Source organism: Arachis hypogaea, chromosome 5 (genome assembly GCF_003086295.3).
Source record: "Arachis hypogaea cultivar Tifrunner chromosome 5, arahy.Tifrunner.gnm2.J5K5, whole genome shotgun sequence".
NCBI lineage: Eukaryota > Viridiplantae > Streptophyta > Magnoliopsida > Fabales > Fabaceae > Arachis > Arachis hypogaea.
The window spans coordinates 115,824,822-115,843,823 of NC_092040.1; the positions used below are offsets into that span (position 1 = coordinate 115,824,822).

A 19,002-nucleotide genomic window follows, 5' to 3' on the forward strand; every position below is an offset into this window, starting at 1 on the left:
AAGTTCGTCCTTTAAAAATTTTAAATTTGTCATATTAGTCCTTCCGTCACTTTCATTGTTGATAATATCAGAATTTGATAACATCACAACCCATATATTGTAAACATGATAACTTTATGAAATTGGATCAAATTAACTTTAAATTGAGCAATTTCAATACCCCAAGTTCTCTCAATTTGAGATTGATTTGATATAATTTTATAAATTTATCATGTTAGCAATTTATTAAAGCGGTCAGATATATATTGTGGTCAGTATAATATCACGTTACGTGCCATATTAACAAATTTTAATGGAAAGTAATGTAAGGACTAATATAATTAATTTAAAATTATTGAGGATGAATTTGAGTAAAAATAATATTTTAAAGATGAATTTGACCCTTTTCTCTTAATAGTTATTATAGATTATCGATAAGATTATAACTATTTAGAATATATATATATATATATATATATATATATATATATATATATATATATATATATATATATATATATATATATATGAATATTTGAATTCTAAATTAACTATTGAAGTTTCAATATGTATAATATATTAATATGATTTGAATTTTATTATTACAAATAATATAATATTTAAAAATTTAGCATTTTAGGTTTTATTTATATACTATCTAATTATTTTTCAAACATTAAACCACTTAAATCATTCATTTATATGTTAAAATAAACATTCTAATTAATATTGATCTATTGAACAATGCAAGTGATGGTAAATATGTTCAACAATTATATAAAATTATACTTAGAAAAAACATATAATTAAATGAGTGATAAAAATCTTATAGTTACTATTTAATTAAAAAAAAAGTTTTTTTTTATCTTAATTTATAAAAGTATAAAAATGAAGATTTTTTTATCAATAGTAGATGTAGACTTATTTGTTGTAATTTTTTTTAGTAGAGTACGTAAGAAGTATATAGTATATAAAGTGTAATAACTCAACGTCTTTTAAGGAATTTTTCATTCTCTTCGACAATAAAAAGAACTTATTTTTATCTCTCTCTTCATCCTTTTTGGTTCATCAAACCATCAACATGAACAGGTTAGGGCATGAGATTTTTTTCATAGTGCGGTGTGGAAAGCAACCAAACTGTTAATCAAATTGAAAAATTGTGAATTGAGGTCCAATTGTTGCCAATTTTGCTATTTTCTTTCTTTCTCTAATTTTTCTTTCGACATTTTCTTTCCCCTTTTCTTACATCTTCCTTCATACTCATTCAATAGAGTTTGATGAAGGGTTATTTCGCAAGATTCTTTCTTGGTGAACATAGCTGTTCCGATCAACGAGTTGGAAGGAAGAAGATCTGAATCTTTATTACTGTGATTTTTCATTGATTTCTCAAAATGGCGGACATGGTAAACAGACTTCGAGTGGTGGTTTTGACAACAGAGCAATGCCAATCTCCTCCCCCAATTCACGAATCTTTTAATCTCAAAATTTGAAGAACACCACAAGTCAATATCAATCAGACCTTTATTTTCTCCATCCTAGAGAAAATTTAGCTAGTAGAGGTCGTAGATACATTGACATGCTCTCATTGTAATAAGCAAGGTCACACAGAAGATGTGTGCTATAAGAAGCAGGGTACTCCTTTCATTTCTATCAACGATAGCAACATAACACCACCATCAATCACTGAGAGGCGTGATGATATACTCAGTGATAAACAATCCCAACTCAATTGTCTTCAAGAAAATATTAGAATATCAAGATCTGGGTTCAGCAAAGATTTGCCTTGTTAGAGTTGATCAAAGATAAAAGTGTACAGCAACAACCTCATAATGCAAATCAAATTTTGACTAATTTCATTCAGACCTCCACTCCAGGTAAAACCATTGCATTACATTTTAATGTGAGAATTATGAGTATTATCACTCCAAAATCTGAACTATGGGTCATTGACTCTGGTGCAACAGATCATGTGACTTTTGACTTAAAAGTTTTTGCAAGCTTTCAAAATATTGCTCCAATCAATATGATATTGTCAAATGAGACCAAAACTGTTAGCACCGTCATTGGCATAATCACATTCTCTAAAAATTTTTTCTCAAAAATATTTTATACATTCCTTCTTTTGATTTTAAAATGATCTCTGTGTCAAAATTAACTTCAAACTTACATTGTCAACTGTTAATCAATCATAAATGTTGTGAGATACAAGATCGATCCACCTCAAAGATGATTGGCATTGCTGAGTGTATAGAATGGTTATATACAATGAGTAGAGAACCGTAATTCTCTCACTTTTTCTCTCCTCTACCAAAACAAGCTTCATTAGCGGCAACTATGACTACTACTCATCCCACAACACCTTCACACACTGAGCACAACAACATTTGGCATCTTAGATTAGGACACATATCCATGCATAAATTGATTTTACTGAAAAAGTATTATCCTTTTATAGAATATATTGCTTCAAAACTTTTTTGTGACTCGTGTTATTTTGCAAAACAAAAGAAATTATCTTTTGATCTTAGTACAACCGAAATAAAAGATTGTTTTGACTTAGTTCATATGGATATCTGGGTCTTATTTCTGTCCCTTCCAATGAAGTATATAGGTATTTTTTTATTGTGGTGGATGGCAAGAGCATATTCACTTAGATTTTTTTTATAAAAACCAAATCTGAGGCATCACAATTGGTTATTAATTTTGTGAATTTTGTCAAAGTACAATTTGAAAAACAAGTTATGGAAGGACCGCGATTAATTAACTGTTTAATTAAATAATTAAATTTTCCAAAATAAGATCCAAAAATTTAGAATATGAATTAGACAATTTAAATATGATTTTTAGACTCAGTAGACTTTTCTAAGTTAGAAAGTGTAATTTTCTACAAAAAACTGCATAAAAGTGCGAACCGATAAATTAACTGGCAGTACCGACTTAAGTCTGTCCGGTACTGTGTGAGAATAATTAAAAACAGTATTTAGAATCGAAAGCTGGACACTAATTTTAAAAGTTTGGCCCGAAATTTGACCAAACGGGCCAAAAATACTAACGGATTAGACCGGACTCAAGTTGGGTCCAAACCCAACACATTTAACACTCCAAACTTGACCCATTCAGCACATAACCTACACAAGCACACTAAACACATGCAGCTGAGTTGGGAAGGAGAGAAATTCCCATTTTCACTATTCACATACAACTTTCCAAGCTCATAACTTGAGCTATGAGGTCCAATTGGCGCATCGTTTGTGGCCATGCAATCATCACGAATAGCTCTACAAAACTCATCTAAAAAACTGGTAAGAAAATCACGAATCTCCTCTCAACATTTTCTTTCATAAATTCAAAATTGTTGGATTTTGTATTAAGTGAAATTTTGTGATTTTGGGTGTTTAGGTACAATCTAGCCTTTGGTTCCTATTAGGTACACTCTACCCTTTATGTGTATATAGCTTGAAGTTGTGATTGTTGGCATTTATTTGGAGCTTTGGATTGATTGTTGGTGATTGGAGGCTTGAGTTGGACTCAATTTGGTGATTTAGTGCATATTAGGAATCGAGTAAGATATGGTTTCGGTTTTCTCTATGTAGTAATATTTCTGGACTCTTAGGCTAGTGATTCATAGGATAGGTTTGGATTGAATTGATTGTTGAAATTGTTGGATGATGATGTACGATGAAATGATGATTTTAGTTATTTTGATGAATTGTGGTGTTGATGTTGATAAATGATGTAGAGGATGGAAATTGAGGTTGAATGAGGTTGATTATTATGATTGGTAGTGATAGAATGATGATGGATGAGTTTGTTAGTTGAGAAATGGTTTTAGGGTGATAAAATTAATAATTAGGGTTGAGGATTATATAATATGAGTGGTAAATTATGACACAAGTAGTAGAATTTGATGTAAATTGGGGCTGGTGTGGTTTTGAATTTGTTTTGGTTGTGAATTTTGGAAAGTTGAGAACCTTATTGTTTTTGGTAAAAAATAGTTTTTGGTGAACTTTGACGGATCATAACTTGAGCCTCAATACTTGATTTTGAATCAACTTTGTTTTAAATTAAAGGTTGCTTTGAGAGCTTTAAATTAGTGCCAAAAACTGAATTCTGCAATATTTGAAATTTTTTCAAGTTTGGTATTGGCTGCGTACGCGACAAGGGACACGCGACGCGACCAACCTATTCGGGTTGGGTAACTCGCATACGCGAACACTGTCTGCGTAGGCGAGCAAACAGATTTTGAAACCTTTGCGAACGCGACGTAGTGCATGCGACGTGGCCAAACCATTCGGGTTGGGCATCTCGTGTACGCGAGGCACTGTATACATACACGAGCTATCAAAAAATGCAACCTTTGCGTACGTGAACTTTAACACGCGACACGAGCAACCCTTTTGGGTTGGACATCTCGCGTACGTGAACAGGGGGTTGCGTACGCGACCACCATTTTTTCAACAGCATGCATATGCGAGGCAGGGGCTTGCGTACGCGAGACCCCTGTTTTGCAGTTAAATGTTTTCCTTTGTTTTTAAGGGTTCTCTAAACTTTCTAAACTTTTCCAAGATGTAGTTTAAGGGTAATGTTTTGTAGTTAGGCTTAAGGACTTATAAAAGAAAATTAGTGACTTAATTAGATGAGTTTTATATGAATTTAGAAAATGGAGACTTCGGTTTATGGAGTATTGAGGACAGATTTGATTGAGTGAGAAGGCAGAGTATCGTATTGATGATTACTAACAATGAATCATGAAAGTGGTGAACTACTGAGTGTTGAATGAAATGATTTTGAAAACCACTGATGTAATATTTTTAAACTGAGATTGTTGAGACGCTATGCGCCTGCAAGGATGGTGGTTAATCCCGCTTGTCGAGGTCATCGCAGCGGCGTAAGGGCGGTGGTTAGTCCCGTTTACGTTGAGATGTGAAGTCTGTGGCAAGAGTATCCTGCTCGCATCCTTTCGAATCACTAGAGTGTGCAGGCACTATATCCTGGACTGTGTTCTGGGCACGATATCTCGGAGGTTCCTATTATGAGACCGAAGGGCGACATCTCCATGGAAATATGTCAGGGCCATTGAACCGACAATGTGATATCACAGCCAAATAGGATAGGCATTCATCATGTGCATCTTCTATTTGTTTGTTTACTTTGCCGACTTGAATTGCTTGCCTAATTGAATAACATGATTAATTGCTTCTTAACTTTCTTGATATACATGCTATACTTGTTTTTTACTTGCATTGCTATTACTTGTGTTTTCTACTGGGATTGAGGAGGTTCGGAAGGAGGTGGTGATGGGATTGCATGGCGGTTAGGCTGGCGAAGGCTGTGGGACAACGGAGAATTGCTAGATTAGAAATCCACTAAGTTAGATTACCCTGTTTCATTGTGATCTTAAAGTTATGTTTTAAATTTACTTATGGTTTAAGCTTGAATCTCATGATGGATATGAAGCTCTAGGATTGCCTCTGGCATCCAGGAGTCTTATATTTTACATCACTGGGCACTGTTACCATACTGAGAACCTCTGGTTCTCATTCCATATTGTGTTATTATTTTCAGATGCAGGTCGCAACCCACCTCGGTGAGTTGCTTGATGGTGACAGGGCGGAGGATCCTTGCTATGTTTTGAAGTTTTTTTTATTTGTTTTGATTAGATTTGTCACTTTTGTATTTGTCTTTGCCTTAGAGGTTTACTTTGAGAGAAATATTGTATAAGCTGTTTTACTTTTAAAACTCTTTTTGTCTATATATAACTAGCCGGCTTAAACTCTGCGGGTGGCGGCTAGATCCTTATGACTATTATACTTTGATATATCTATATATATGTCTTGATATCTGTACGTATATCTTGTGCCTCGATTAGTGTAGCTTCGTGTGAACGTCTCGCGCTTTTGGAACTCTATTTTTGAGCTTATTCCTTCATCGGACTTCTAGAATTATTTTTCCTTTCTATATATATTTATGTATAAGCTTTAAGATTGTCATAACCTTTGATTAACCTTTCCTTTAAGGCATGAGGTAAGGCTTAGGGTAATTAAGGTATTACAAGTTAAGTGTATAAGGATTGGCAATGGGCCAAAATTCACTCTAAAATCCTTTTTTGCATCAACTAACATTTTACACGAAACCTCTTGTGTAGAAACACTAGAGCAAAATGGGATTGTAGAGCGAAAACACCAGTATATTTTACGTGTTGCTAGAGCACTGTTATTTCAATCCGAAATTTCACATTATTTTTGGCAATACGTAGTTGGTCACGCTATTAACCTAATTAATAGCCTACCCAGCACTAAACTGGATAATGCTAGTCCTTATAAGCTTTTGTTTGGTAATTTAGCTAACCTTTCATATTTAAGAGTATTTGGTTCTCTTGCATATGCCTCCACATTAACAAATTCAAGAACAAAATTAGACCCAAGAGCCAGAAAAATAGTTTTTTCTCGGTTTTAAATTAGGAACAAAGGGTTTTCGACTTATTAATTTAAAATCAAAAGAAATGTTCATATCTAGAAATGTAACTTTCTATGAAACACATTTTACATTTTCACATTCCACTAGCACTGACATTCATGCGGAACTCACTCGTACTCCACAATGCATTGATCTTTTTTAATATGATACACCATCCACACATCATTTGCAATCACCCACACCTACTACACTCACAGATTCAAATGAACATTTCTCAAATTCAATGCACTCACTAATTTTCTCACACACCATTGCACCCATTACCACACCACACACTAAAAATGCGCATGCATCACAAAACTACGACATTACACATGATTGCATCACTAGAAAATCTGAAAGAGTCAAGAAACTGCCTACTTATTTGAAAGACTACTATTATATGATAACCCACGCAGCTCACTTTAGCAACTTTGCCAACTCTAACTCTTTATATCATATCTCATAACACTTATCATATGATAAACTAACATCAAAATATAAGTCTCTTTCTCTATCCATCACATTAGATCCGGAACCTAACACTTATGAAGAAGTGGCTGCATATGAATGTTGGAGAAATGCAATACAAGCTGAATTAACAGCTCTTGATTAGAACAGAACTTGATGTCTCACTGAACTCCCAAAAGGCAAGAAGGTTGTAGGTTGCAAATGGATTTTTCGGGTAAAATTCAATCCTGATGGTACCATAGAAAGGCACAAAGCGAGGCTAGCTACAAAAGGATTCACTCAAGTGCAAAGAGTGGATTATGGTGATACTTTTAGTCCAGTTGTGAAAATAACTACCCTACGAGTAATGTTAGCAATAGCAGCGGCAAAGAAATGACATTTGAAATAGCTAGACATCAATACTGCTTTCCTTCATGGAGATTTGGACAAGAAAGTTTATATGAAGATACCACCCGATTTGTTTGTGTCACCACTAGGTTTGGTTTGTAAATTGCAAAAGTCTCTATATGGGTTTAAGCAAACAAGCAGGTAATGGAACATTAAGCTCACTCAGACTCTTGTTGATGCTGGTTATAAGTAGTTTTTTTTATGATCATTCCCTCTTTATCAAGAAACAATCCGAAAGCTTTACTGCCATTCTAGTATATATTGATAACTTGATTTTAACTGGGAATGACATTGGTGAAATTAATTCCATCAAGCAAATTTTGGATGACAAATTCAAAATAAAAGATCTTGGTGATCTCAAGTACTTCTTAGGAATGGAAGTAGCACGCTCTAACACTGAAATTCACATTTATCCGCGTAAGTACGTCATGGACCTTCTCAAGAATTTTGGTTATCTAGATTGCAAGCGTCTCTTCACTCCTTTTGATTATGATCAGAAACTCTCGAAGGAATCCGATACCATTTTAACAGAAAACACTACTTACAGACAGCTCATCGGCTAACTCCTTTACCTCACAAATATTAGATTTGATATCTCTTATGCTGAGACGTTTGAGCCAGTTTTTGGACTGTGCAACCACTTTTCACCTACAGGTGCTTTTCGCGTACTCCGATATTTAAAGGGCAGACCCGCAACTGGTCTATTATTCTCCTTTACTTCTAATATGCATCTCACCTGGGCTACCTGTGCCGATACTCGTCGTTCCATTTCTGGTTATTGCTTCATATTTGAGAACTCTCTCGTGAGCTGGAAGCTAATATAGGTCTCTTTATCCTTTTTAATGGATTTCATCAGTTTGTTGCTTCAAAAGTCTATCAATATATTCTGTGACAATAATTCATCTTACCAAACACAATGAAGTGGACTGCCACAAATTTGTCTAACAGTTCGTTCCAAAAACCAACTCACTGATTTTTGTATCAAAGCTCTGCCACCGGGTTCTTTTCTTACTAATGTTTCCAAGTTATGATTGTTAGATTTATTCAATTCTAGCTTGCAAGAGGATGTTGTTTAGATTATTTTTTCATCAATAGTAGATGTAGGCTTATTTGTTGTAATTTTTTTTAGTGGAAATATATAAAGAATACATAGTATATAAAGTGTAATAATTCAACAGATATTTTTTAAGAGAATTTTTCATTCTCTTCAACAATGATAAGAACTTATTTTTTTTCTCTTATTCCTTCTGATCCATCAAACCATCAACATTACAGGTTGAACCGCTTAGAACGGGAGATTTTCTTCAGAAATGTTCTAATTTAGTACCAAATAAATATGTATTGTAAATTTTTATTTACTTATATTTGTAATATTTTTTGGGATTTGTTACTCACAACCTCGGTTCACCTTTGGAATTATGCAGCACTTAAACTTTTTTTCATAGAAATAGAACCTAGGTCCAAGAAATTATGCAGCTGCAATATTTTGGAGCAATGCCGCCTTTCTACAATCATCATCAATTATCAGTCCAAAGTCTATACGAGGAATATCTACAAAAATTCTTGTGGCTTTGTCATGTCATTGTTTGCAGTCAATCTGTACATATGTTGGATTTCCAAATTTCAATACCTGTGAGCATAGGAAGTTATATGTCTAGCAACACTCTTAGGATGTTGATCAAGTTTGTCTTTACTCTCCACTGTTAGTATTACAACTCTTGAATCAGATTCAAGATTTAAACCCCAAATTCTAAGTCATTTTAAAGCTGTGAAGCATGTCTCAGAATTCAGCCGTAATTGTCGTGCAAATCTCTAAGTTAGCTTTGTAACCCGCTACCCATCTCCCTAGATGATCCTGAATGAGCCCTCCACAACTAGCTTTTTCAGGACTACCAATGTTGCTCCATCAGTATGCAACTTTATCCAATCCATCAAAGGAGGATGCCACACTATAAGTTCCTTTGTTCTTCTGATCGATGGAAGGAGCTTGTGAGTATTTTCGAAAACATTATCCATAGACCGAATGTACTCCAAGATGATATGAACGGAATCAGTTGATCTTCTAAAAGAGGGATATTTTCTTATTTCTCCATCCCCAGATCCACCACCAAGACACCATGAAGAAAGAATGTCATTGTACTTTTTTGGATTAGCCATGATCCGATGTGAGATTCCACTGAATCCATGCATCAAAGAGAGCTGTAAAGAATAGGTTGAGGTGTATTAGGAGAATGTTTCTCCCTTAGAATCTTGAAGCTTTCGAGTAGTCCCTTAGAACATGGTTATGGGATTCTTTAGTGTCATTGCAGAAGTGACATTTTTGGGTTTGTTCCAAAAATATTTTCCTTCTCTGTGAATTCATAAGCCTTTTGTGGATAGTGAGCCACACGAAGCATTTAACACGTTAGGGCCCATGCCAACCCTAAATAATATCCCAAAGATGTGTAAGAACTATTTACTGAAATCTCCATCTGCCGTGATGTTCCATTATACTATATCCTTCCCCAAATCAAAGCATGGTGGATGGGAGTGTTTAAATTTAAATTCATTCAAATTAAATGTTTATTCAATTTAATTCAAATTGAAAGCAGATTAAAATGGTATTAATTTAGATTTGATTGAATTTTATTTTTTATAAATTATTAGATTGGATTGAATTTTACAGCTAGTTTTCATAACTGATTTAATTTAATTCAAACTGCACAATGTGTTATAATATTATTATTTTATTATTATATTTATAATTATACATATTTAATTTATTATATATTTTTATATTATTTATATATTATTATTATTATTTAATAAATATTTTATGTTTAAAATGTGATTTATTTATTTATTTTAACTAATTTATAATTTTATTTCTATTATTATATTATGATTGATTTTTTAAGATATTACTGAGACTTGTTATATTATTGTTAATTATTTAAAATTTGTTATTAATATTTGTTATAAACATTTAATTTTTTTAATTTATAAAATCGTAAATTCAATCTAATCCAAACTACATTATAAATAGAATTAATGTTCGAATCGAATGAATTTTTAACTTAAAATCGCGAACACCCCTAATTGGTGGAGGAATTGTCCTGATCTTTTTTTAATGTCCTCATTTAAGTGTTCAGCCAACGAAAATTTTTTTCAATCACCGTCAGCATTAATAAGTAACAACTTTCTTTATTAGCATTCTATCATCTAATTCCCTAAAAGAATATACTTTTTTCCTTTTCTCTAATTTGTTTATAAGATTTAAAATTAGAACTTCAAAATTTGTTAATTAAAATATAAAATATTTATATTATTGATATGACTGTTATATATCGGTTACGAGTTATAGTTCGGCAGACTTCTTGATAATCGACGCATTAGCTCTACCGAGTTTATAGCAATAAATGATCTTTGGTCGGTTACATCAAAGACAATCAATTGAGGAATATGGCCGTTATCATCTCCCAATTATAAAAGAAAATGATTGAAATCGGTAAAGGTATGAAATCATCGTTCTAAGTTAAAAACTCTCCTTTGATAGTTCTCTTTGACTGACTTGAGCGTCGGAGTGCTTTTTGCAGGAGCTCCCCCTCTTGTTTCACTTGGTGGTCGAGACGTATTGCAATTCACTGATAAGGTCGGCCAACCTCTTCATCAGGACGAATTATAACTCGGTCGCAACCAGTTAGGAACATTTGGCGCCTACCGTGGGGCCCGAAAGTTTTGAAAATTTTCTATTTACAGGTCCCAAATACTCCAGCATCTGTTAATGGCTGATGTACCTCTTCCCACTCTGTCCGAGCTCCTTCGGATGGTAACCGAACTTCAACAGGCAAATCAGCGCATGGTTGAAGCCAATCAACGTATGGCGAAGGAAAATCAAAAGATGCAGCAACAAATTCAGCAAATAGCTAATGCTCGCCTGGAAGATCACGATAAGCGCCATAGACGGAACGCCAACGACGAACATCAATCTCAACCGACGCATGTCTCGGAGACGCCTCAGGATGATGATGGTGGAGGTCCTCAAAACAACGAAACCTCACCTAAGGACGAGGAAGATGAGCCCGAAAACTCGGCAGGACCTTTTACAGCCGACATCATGAATTTTCAACTTCCTCAGCAATTTACATTGCCGACGACTTTAATTCCGTACGATGGGTTAGGGGATCCAAAGCAGCATATAAAAAAATTTTGATCTATTATGATCGTTAACGGTGCATCTGACCCTATTTTATGCCATTGTTTTCCGTCCTTTCTAGATGGTCCTGCACTTGACTGGTTTTCCTCTTTGCCTGCAGATTCAATTTCATGTTTCCAGGAGTTGGCAAAGCAATTTGAAGATCACTTTGCAGCGTCGGCGATATATTTGCATGACTCGACTATTTGACGACTGTTAAGCAAGGCCCTCAAGAAAGTTTGAAGGACTACATTACCCATTTTACGAAGATAGCTATGAGAATTCCCGATCTTCATCCTGAAGTACACTTGCATGCAATCAAAAGCGGCCTTCGACCAGAAAAATTTCAGGAAGCCATTGCAGTAGCCAAGCCAAAGACTTTAGCTAAGTTTCGAGAGAAGGCCAAGGGACAGATCGATATTGAGGAGCTTCGCCAGGCTCGCAATGCTGAAAAGTCGGCAACTACTAAAGACGACGATAAACCTCGGGACAATAAGAAGAGTTTCAAGCGTACCCTCCGTTATGAGACGTACACACAGTTTAATTCGAAAAGAGACGACATTATCAAAGAAATTTTGAATTCCAAGTTGATTAAACCTCCTCACAAAGCTGGCAGTTATCCTGAGCTGAGGAATGTCGACAAGTCCAAGTATTGCACATTCCATCAAAAGTATGGTCACACAACCGACAAATGTGTGATCGCCAAAGATCTTTTGAAACGATTAGCAAGACAAGGACATCTTGATAAATTCATCTCAATACATATGCAGAAAAGAACCGTTCCAACTTCAGATCCATCCCCTGCAGGATCATCATCAAAGGACAAGGAAAAGGCCCCTGCTCAACTTAGGGGCATAATCAATTGCATTTCGGGCGGTTACGTTGAAGGAAGACAAACAAGCTCGGCAAGAAAGCGGACGTACAGGGCCATGTTGACGCTTGGAGATACCACCAATAATCCTCAACCAGTGTAGCAGATCCCGGAGATGACCTTCCGCCCAGCCGATTTTAGTTGTACCGACACCAACTTGGATGACCCTGTCGTCGTCTCCATCCAGTTGGGAGACTTAATAGTTCGGAAAGTATTGCTGGACCCAGGCAGCAACGCTGATGTATTATTTTTTACTACATTTGAAAAGATGAAGCTAAGTACTAACATTTTGCAACCATCTGTAGGAGACTTGGTCGGATTCTCAGGAGAGCGCGTTCCAGTTTTGGGTTCAGTGTGGTTACAAACCACACTTGGTGAGCAACCATTATCTAAAACACATGATATCCAATATCTTGTTGTTGACTGTTTTAGTCCCTATAACCTTATCTTAGGAAGACCTTTTTTAAATAGATTTACTGCAATTGTATCCACTGTTCACCTCTGTGTCAAGTTTCCTGTTCAAGATAATGTTGTGGCCACGGTCCATGGCGACTTACAAGAAGCTCGGCATTGTTATAATACGAGCCTAAAACCTCAAAAGAAGCAGCGAGCGATGCATACACTCTATCAATACCGAGCAGCCAGCACTGGCCGAGCTTGATCCCAGAGTTGACTTTCAAGATCGTCCTTCACCAAATGAAGAGCTAACAAAGTTTACGTTAACTGATGATCCGATGAAATTTACTTTTATAGGAACCTCCGTAAAAGATGAAGAAAGGGAGAAGCTCGTTCATTTTTTACGAGAAAACACCAATCTATTTGCTTGGACGTCTGGAGACATGCCAGGCATTGATCCATCTATTATTACTCACAAGCTGGTAATAAGCCCGGCGGCCCAACCAGTATCTCAGAAAAAGCGAAATCTCGGAACCGAGAAAAGGCTTGCATCCATGGCAGAAGCCAAAAAGCTCATCGATGCAAATTTCATCCGGGAGATCAGGTTTACGACTTGGCTGGCTAACATTGTTATGGAAAAGAAAAATAATGGTAAATGGCGCATGTGCGTCGACTTTACTTATCTAAATAAAGCATGTCCTAAGGACGCCTACCCCCTGCCTTCTATTGATACTTTAGTAGATAACTTTTGTGATTATGGTACCCTCAGTTTCATGGATGCATACTCTGGTTATAACCAGATTCTTATGCATCCATCAGACCAAGAAAAAACAACTTTCATTACTGAATATGGTAATTATTGTTATAATGTCATGCCTTTTGGCTTAAATAATGTAGGTGCAACATATCAGAGACTGATGAACAAGGTTTTCGATCGGCAGATAGGTTGGAACATTAAAGTATATGTCGACGATATGGTCGCTAAGACGTAATTCGGCCAGTCTCACATTGACGACCTTACTGAAATTTTTGGCTAGATCCGAGCTGATAACATGAGACTCAATCCGGAGAAGTGTGCCTTCGGTGTTCAGGGAGGAAAATTCCTCGGCTTCATCCTTACTAGCCGAGGAATTGAGGCAAATCCTGAAAAATGTCAGGCAATCCTTGATATGAATAGTCCCACGAACATCAAGGAGGTCTAGCGATTAACAGGGCGGTTGGCAGCATTATCCAAATTCTTTCCATGCTTGGCGTCTAAGTCCTTCAGCTTTTTTAAATGCTTAACGAAAAATACGAGTTTTCAATGGGATGAAAACTGTGAAATAGCATTTAAAAGTTTAAAGCAATTTCTTTCTAAACCACCTATTTTACAAAAACCTAAAGTCGGCGAACCCTTATATTTATATTTGTCGATCACTGATATGGCGGTTAGCTCTGTTCTTGTTGTAGAAAATGAGAAAACACAACGGCCAATTTATTTTGTAAGCAAATCATTGCAGAATGCCGAGCTTCGCTATCCAAGGTTAGAAAAGCTCGCGTACGCACTTGTTTTTTCTGCAAGACGGCTCCGACCTTATTTTTAGAGCCATACAATCAACGTTAGAACTTCTCAACCGTTACGAGAAATACCCGCCAAACCCGAGCTTGCAGGAAGATTGATCAAATGGTCTATTGAACTCTCAGAATTTGATATTCACTACCAGCCTAGAGGATCTGTCAAATCACAATATTTAGCTGACTTTGTCATCGAGTTCACTGAACCAAGTTCAGATACAGAAAGTATAAGCTGGGTGTTATTTGTTGATGGAGCTTCGAACCCTCAGGGATCTGGAGCAGGAGTACTTTTGAAAAGTTCTGAAGGGGTTGTTATTGAACATTCTCTTCGATTCTCATTCAAGGCTAGCAATAATCAAGCCGAGTATGAAGCCCTAATCGCTGGGCTCAGGTTAGCAATTGAATTACATGTTGTTAATTTACAGGTTTATTCTGATTCCCTATTAGTTGTTCAACAAGTAAATCAGAGTTTTCAAACCAAAGACCCAATTTTATCAAAATATCTAGGTATTGTTAAAAATCTTATGTTTTGTTTTTCAAAAATTGAAATCAACCATATAGCAAGAGATCATAATCATAGGGCAAATATATTATCTAAACTAGCTACCACTCAGTCACACACTGCCTCACTTCTACAGTCCACCCTTCATGAGCCGAGCATAAATATAGTCGCCATTTTTCATATAGACAATGAGAGTAGCTGACAAGAGCCATACATTCAATACCTTAAAAGTGGAGAGCTTCCACTAGGAATCCAAGACCTAAAAAAGTTCAAATGACAGGGATCTTTTTTCACACTGCTAAATGATCAACTATATAGGCAAGGTTACTCTCGACCATTATTGAAATGTTTAGACAGGTCAGAAGCCGAGCTAGCCATAGCCGAGGTTCATGAAGGCATTTATGGGATGCATTCAGTAGCGAGAAGTCTAGCACAAAAGATTCTTCGTGCTGGCTTTTACTGGCCGACCATATGGGAAGACAGTCAGCAAAAGGTCCGAACTTGTGATCACTGCCAAAAACATGCTCCGATTATTAACATCCCAGCTGAGAATTTACACCAGTCCACGGTAAGCTGGCCATTCAATCAATGGGGAATGGATATCCTCGGACCTTTTCCCACAACCCCAAGACAGGTAAAATATCTAGTTGTGGCAATTAATTATTTTTCTAAATGGATTGAAGCTCAACCCCTAGCCAGGATTACATCGGCACAAATGATATCATTTGTTTGGCAAAAGATAATTTGCAAATATGGCATACCCCGTCACATCATAACTGACAATGGTCGCCAGTTTACCGACCATAATTTTAAAACTTTTTTTACATAATTTAAAGATTAAGCAGTATTTTTCCTCGGTAGAGCATCCTCAATCGAACGGTTTAGCCGAAGCTGCAAATAAGGTCCTCCTTCAGGCTTTAAGGAATAAGCTCGATGATGCTAAAGGACTTTGGGCTGAGCTTGTTCCAGAGATTTTATGGGGTTATAACACCTCAATACACTCAACAACCAAAGAAACACCATTCCGGTTGGTATATGGGTCGGAAGCGATGATACCCATCTAAATATCACAAGGTTCCTTAAGAACACGGGGGACGATAATGATCATGCTCGGCGAGCCGAGCTCGATTTAATTGAGGAGGTTCGCGCCACAGCGGCTGTTCGTCATAAGGCCCTACAGCAGCGAATAGGTCAGTGCCATAATAAAAGGGTGAGGCTGAGATCTTTTCATATCGGAGACTTGGTATTGAGGAAAACCGAGGAGGCGCGAAGACCCCCTTCCCATGGCAAACTTGCCGCCACATGGGAGGGACCTTACAGAATACATCAAGTGATCGGAAAAGGCGCATACCGTCTAGAAGAATTAGATGGAAAAATACTACCCAACACTTGGAATGTTAGTTCATTGAAGCAATACTATAGCTAAATGCAACATGCTGGTACTCTTTTTCCTACCTTGGGATTTTTCCCAAAAATGGGTTTTGCTCAAGGAGGTTTTAACGAGGCCAGCTTACCTACTTTCATTTGTAAAGGTACTGCGTTGAATAAAATTTGTTTTTCTGGTCATTTCTGTTTAGATATACTTTTGGTGAATACCCTATATCAATCATTTTCATCTACCGCCCTAAAAGATCACCAATCAAACTTAAAGTCGCATTGATATCTCATGCGCAAATCGAAAGCTGATAAATTCCTAATCAGCACACCGAACTAATCAGACCCTAACTTAGGGTGTATAACAAAATTGGGAACAGTATAATACCATAGTCCTTAGTAGGACCCAACATAAACCATTCAAAATACATAGTTTTCATAAAGACTGTTCATATCCTTTAACTATTTCATTACCAAAAAAAGTTCAAACTAAAACCAAATGCTTTAGTCGGCCAAGTTGTCATCGCCTTCTTCTGCCACCTCCTCATCATCAACCAATTGACCGTTTCGAACTATTTTGCTCGGGTCTATAGCAGTAAATTCACCTCCAGGACACAGAAACTTTCCTTGGATGACGGAACACTCAAAACCTTCTGCGAAGGCATCAAGGATATCAGCTTCTCGGCTTGACTCGATCTGTTTCAATTGCAGTGTTACCTCCACAATTCGCTCATTTATGGTAGTTAGCTCACTTTCCTTCTTCCCTAATGATTCTTTTGCGCTCTCATGCTCTTCCTTTTCAAGTTTCAATTTCTCCTTCGTAATAGAATGCTCTTTCTTCAGCTCAGATAGCATAGTTTCTTTTGTTTCTAGCTGCCCCTTTAAATCGGTACTCTCCGCAGCACTCTGTAACACCTTTCTATGCCTTTTCTCTTGACTTCGCCCGATGCTAGCTAGGCGAAAGCCCAACACCTGCAAGTCCACACACAGATACAAATAACTTTTTCAAAAAATTTACTCTGACAAAAACACAAATATAGAAGTTTAGCTGACCTGCATAAACTGGTCTATACCAACATCTCCGACTTCCTCAATACGACTCATGTCAGAAGTAGATTGAACAACCTCATCCGCTAAAACATTAAAAGGAACATTTTTGTCCCACAATGATGACCCTCTTCCTCAAAAGAATGGAGCTTTTCTTGTTTAACAGTAAAGCTCGCCAATTCACTAAGATCAATCGTTTTTTCACTTCAGCCTCACCTTCCACTTTTCACTTGAATCGAGCTCTCATGCTCGATGCCGAAACTCCAGGGTATTTCCCACCTATAGAAACAGCAAAGAAGAAAGGTTATATATTCAGTAAACAAGTTACACAATACAACCCAGATCAACAACCCAATAATGCCTCACCAAAATATTCTACAACAGACGCCCTATCTTCTTCCCATAGAAGCAAGTTTGAGACAGATATCAAACCACCTCGATCAACCATTTCCATCAAAAAGCTTATTATACATTCATTCCGAGGCGTTATAAGTTCGGGACCTAATATGTGATTAGGCTGGTAACACCAATAAAGGGGAAACTTCTCCCTGAGATTTTCATTTAAGTAAAAGGGAAATTTCTCATCTACTGATTTAATTTTAAAAAATATTTCCTTAAAATTTTTGAAGGAAGATTTGTACAATTTAAAAACCGCAAATCCAGGAGTACTATTCAGGTTTACCCAAAGGCCTTTCCAGACACCATTGGCTTGAAAGAGAGAAAAAAAACAACTCTATATCAGGTTCAATCCCTAAGAATTCCATTAAAACTGCAAAGCATTTTATGAATATCCATCCGTTAGGATGGACTTGAGAAGGCGCACAGTTCATTTGCTTCAATGTATTGCATTCGAATTTTGTAAAAGGTAACTTCACAAACAACTCTTCAAGGACACAGCTATACATATAAAAATTTTCAAAATCTTTCTTTCGGAGATAAACAAGATCCATGCGATTGCATGGAACCAACTCGATGTGGAAACCAGGTCTCACTATCCTTCCTAAACTAATTCCTTCAACACTCTCTTTATAAAAAAACAGAGAAGCCCTTATCTTCACATCTCCATCGACCTACTCATACGATTCATCATCTTCTACCTTAGGTAACGCCTTTCCCTTCTTGTCACTCATTTTTTCCCTCTCAGGCAGTAAAAAATCGAAAAAGTAAGGAGGTAAGAGAGTGTTCTTACTAACCTCTTTTGCTCATTCTTTAAAAACCCTCTTGAGAAGACACACAGGTTAAAGCAGTATTTCAATCTTTATGTCAATGTAACTCAAAATAGATTTTAACCATTCATTTAAGAAAAACTTTTCAGTTCCAGGATAAAAATCATGATCCTTCATTTAAAACTCACTTTCAACTGTTCCAAGACCACCTTGGAACTCGCACCTTGCATTGAAAAAACAATACCATCATTAACTTGTTTCAAAACTTTTACTATTCCACATAAAACAAATATACTTTATATTTGTACGATGCGTCAAGTTGACCTGGGGGCTCCCCACGCCGAGCTATAACTCGGTTACATCAAAATTTTAAAGCTCAACCTGCCTCATCTAAACCCAGGTTAAGCTTAGGAGCTGTGATATGACCGTTATACATCGGTTACGAGTTATACTTCGACAGACTTCTTGATAACCGACGCATTAGCTCTACCGAATTTATGGCAATAAATGACCTTTGATCGGTTACATCAGAGACAATCAATTGAGGAATATGGCCGTTATCATTTCCCAGTTATAAAGAAAATGATTGAAATCGGTAAAGGTATGAAGTCATCGTTCTAAGCTA

General features: G+C 36.4%; 3 protein-coding genes across 3 annotated transcripts; 2 read left to right on the top strand and 1 right to left on the bottom strand.

The window, feature by feature from the left end:
• The first annotated feature begins 12,453 nt into the window (after positions 1-12,453).
• On the top strand, positions 12,454-13,726 carry LOC140173292 (uncharacterized). Its single transcript, XM_072196150.1, has 4 exons — positions 12,454-12,712; positions 13,092-13,338; positions 13,504-13,586; positions 13,632-13,726. The coding sequence occupies exons 1-4, from the start codon at positions 12,454-12,456 to the stop codon at positions 13,724-13,726; spliced, it is 684 nt and encodes a 227-aa protein (XP_072052251.1).
• Positions 13,727-14,155: 429 nt separating this feature from the next.
• LOC140173293 (uncharacterized) lies at positions 14,156-16,216 on the top strand. Its single transcript, XM_072196151.1, has 5 exons — positions 14,156-14,256; positions 14,338-14,679; positions 15,109-15,358; positions 15,627-15,817; positions 15,865-16,216. The coding sequence occupies exons 1-5, from the start codon at positions 14,156-14,158 to the stop codon at positions 16,214-16,216; spliced, it is 1,236 nt and encodes a 411-aa protein (XP_072052252.1).
• A 360-nt stretch (positions 16,217-16,576) lies between these two features.
• On the bottom strand, positions 16,577-17,394 carry LOC140184543 (uncharacterized). The gene is made up of 2 exons (XM_072236504.1): positions 17,218-17,394; positions 16,577-17,136 (listed from the first exon to the last, which is right to left on the bottom strand). Exons 1-2 carry the CDS (start codon positions 17,266-17,268, stop codon positions 16,669-16,671), a joined length of 519 nt encoding a protein of 172 aa, XP_072092605.1. The 5' UTR covers positions 17,269-17,394; the 3' UTR covers positions 16,577-16,668.
• Positions 17,395-19,002: the final 1,608 nt, after the last annotated feature.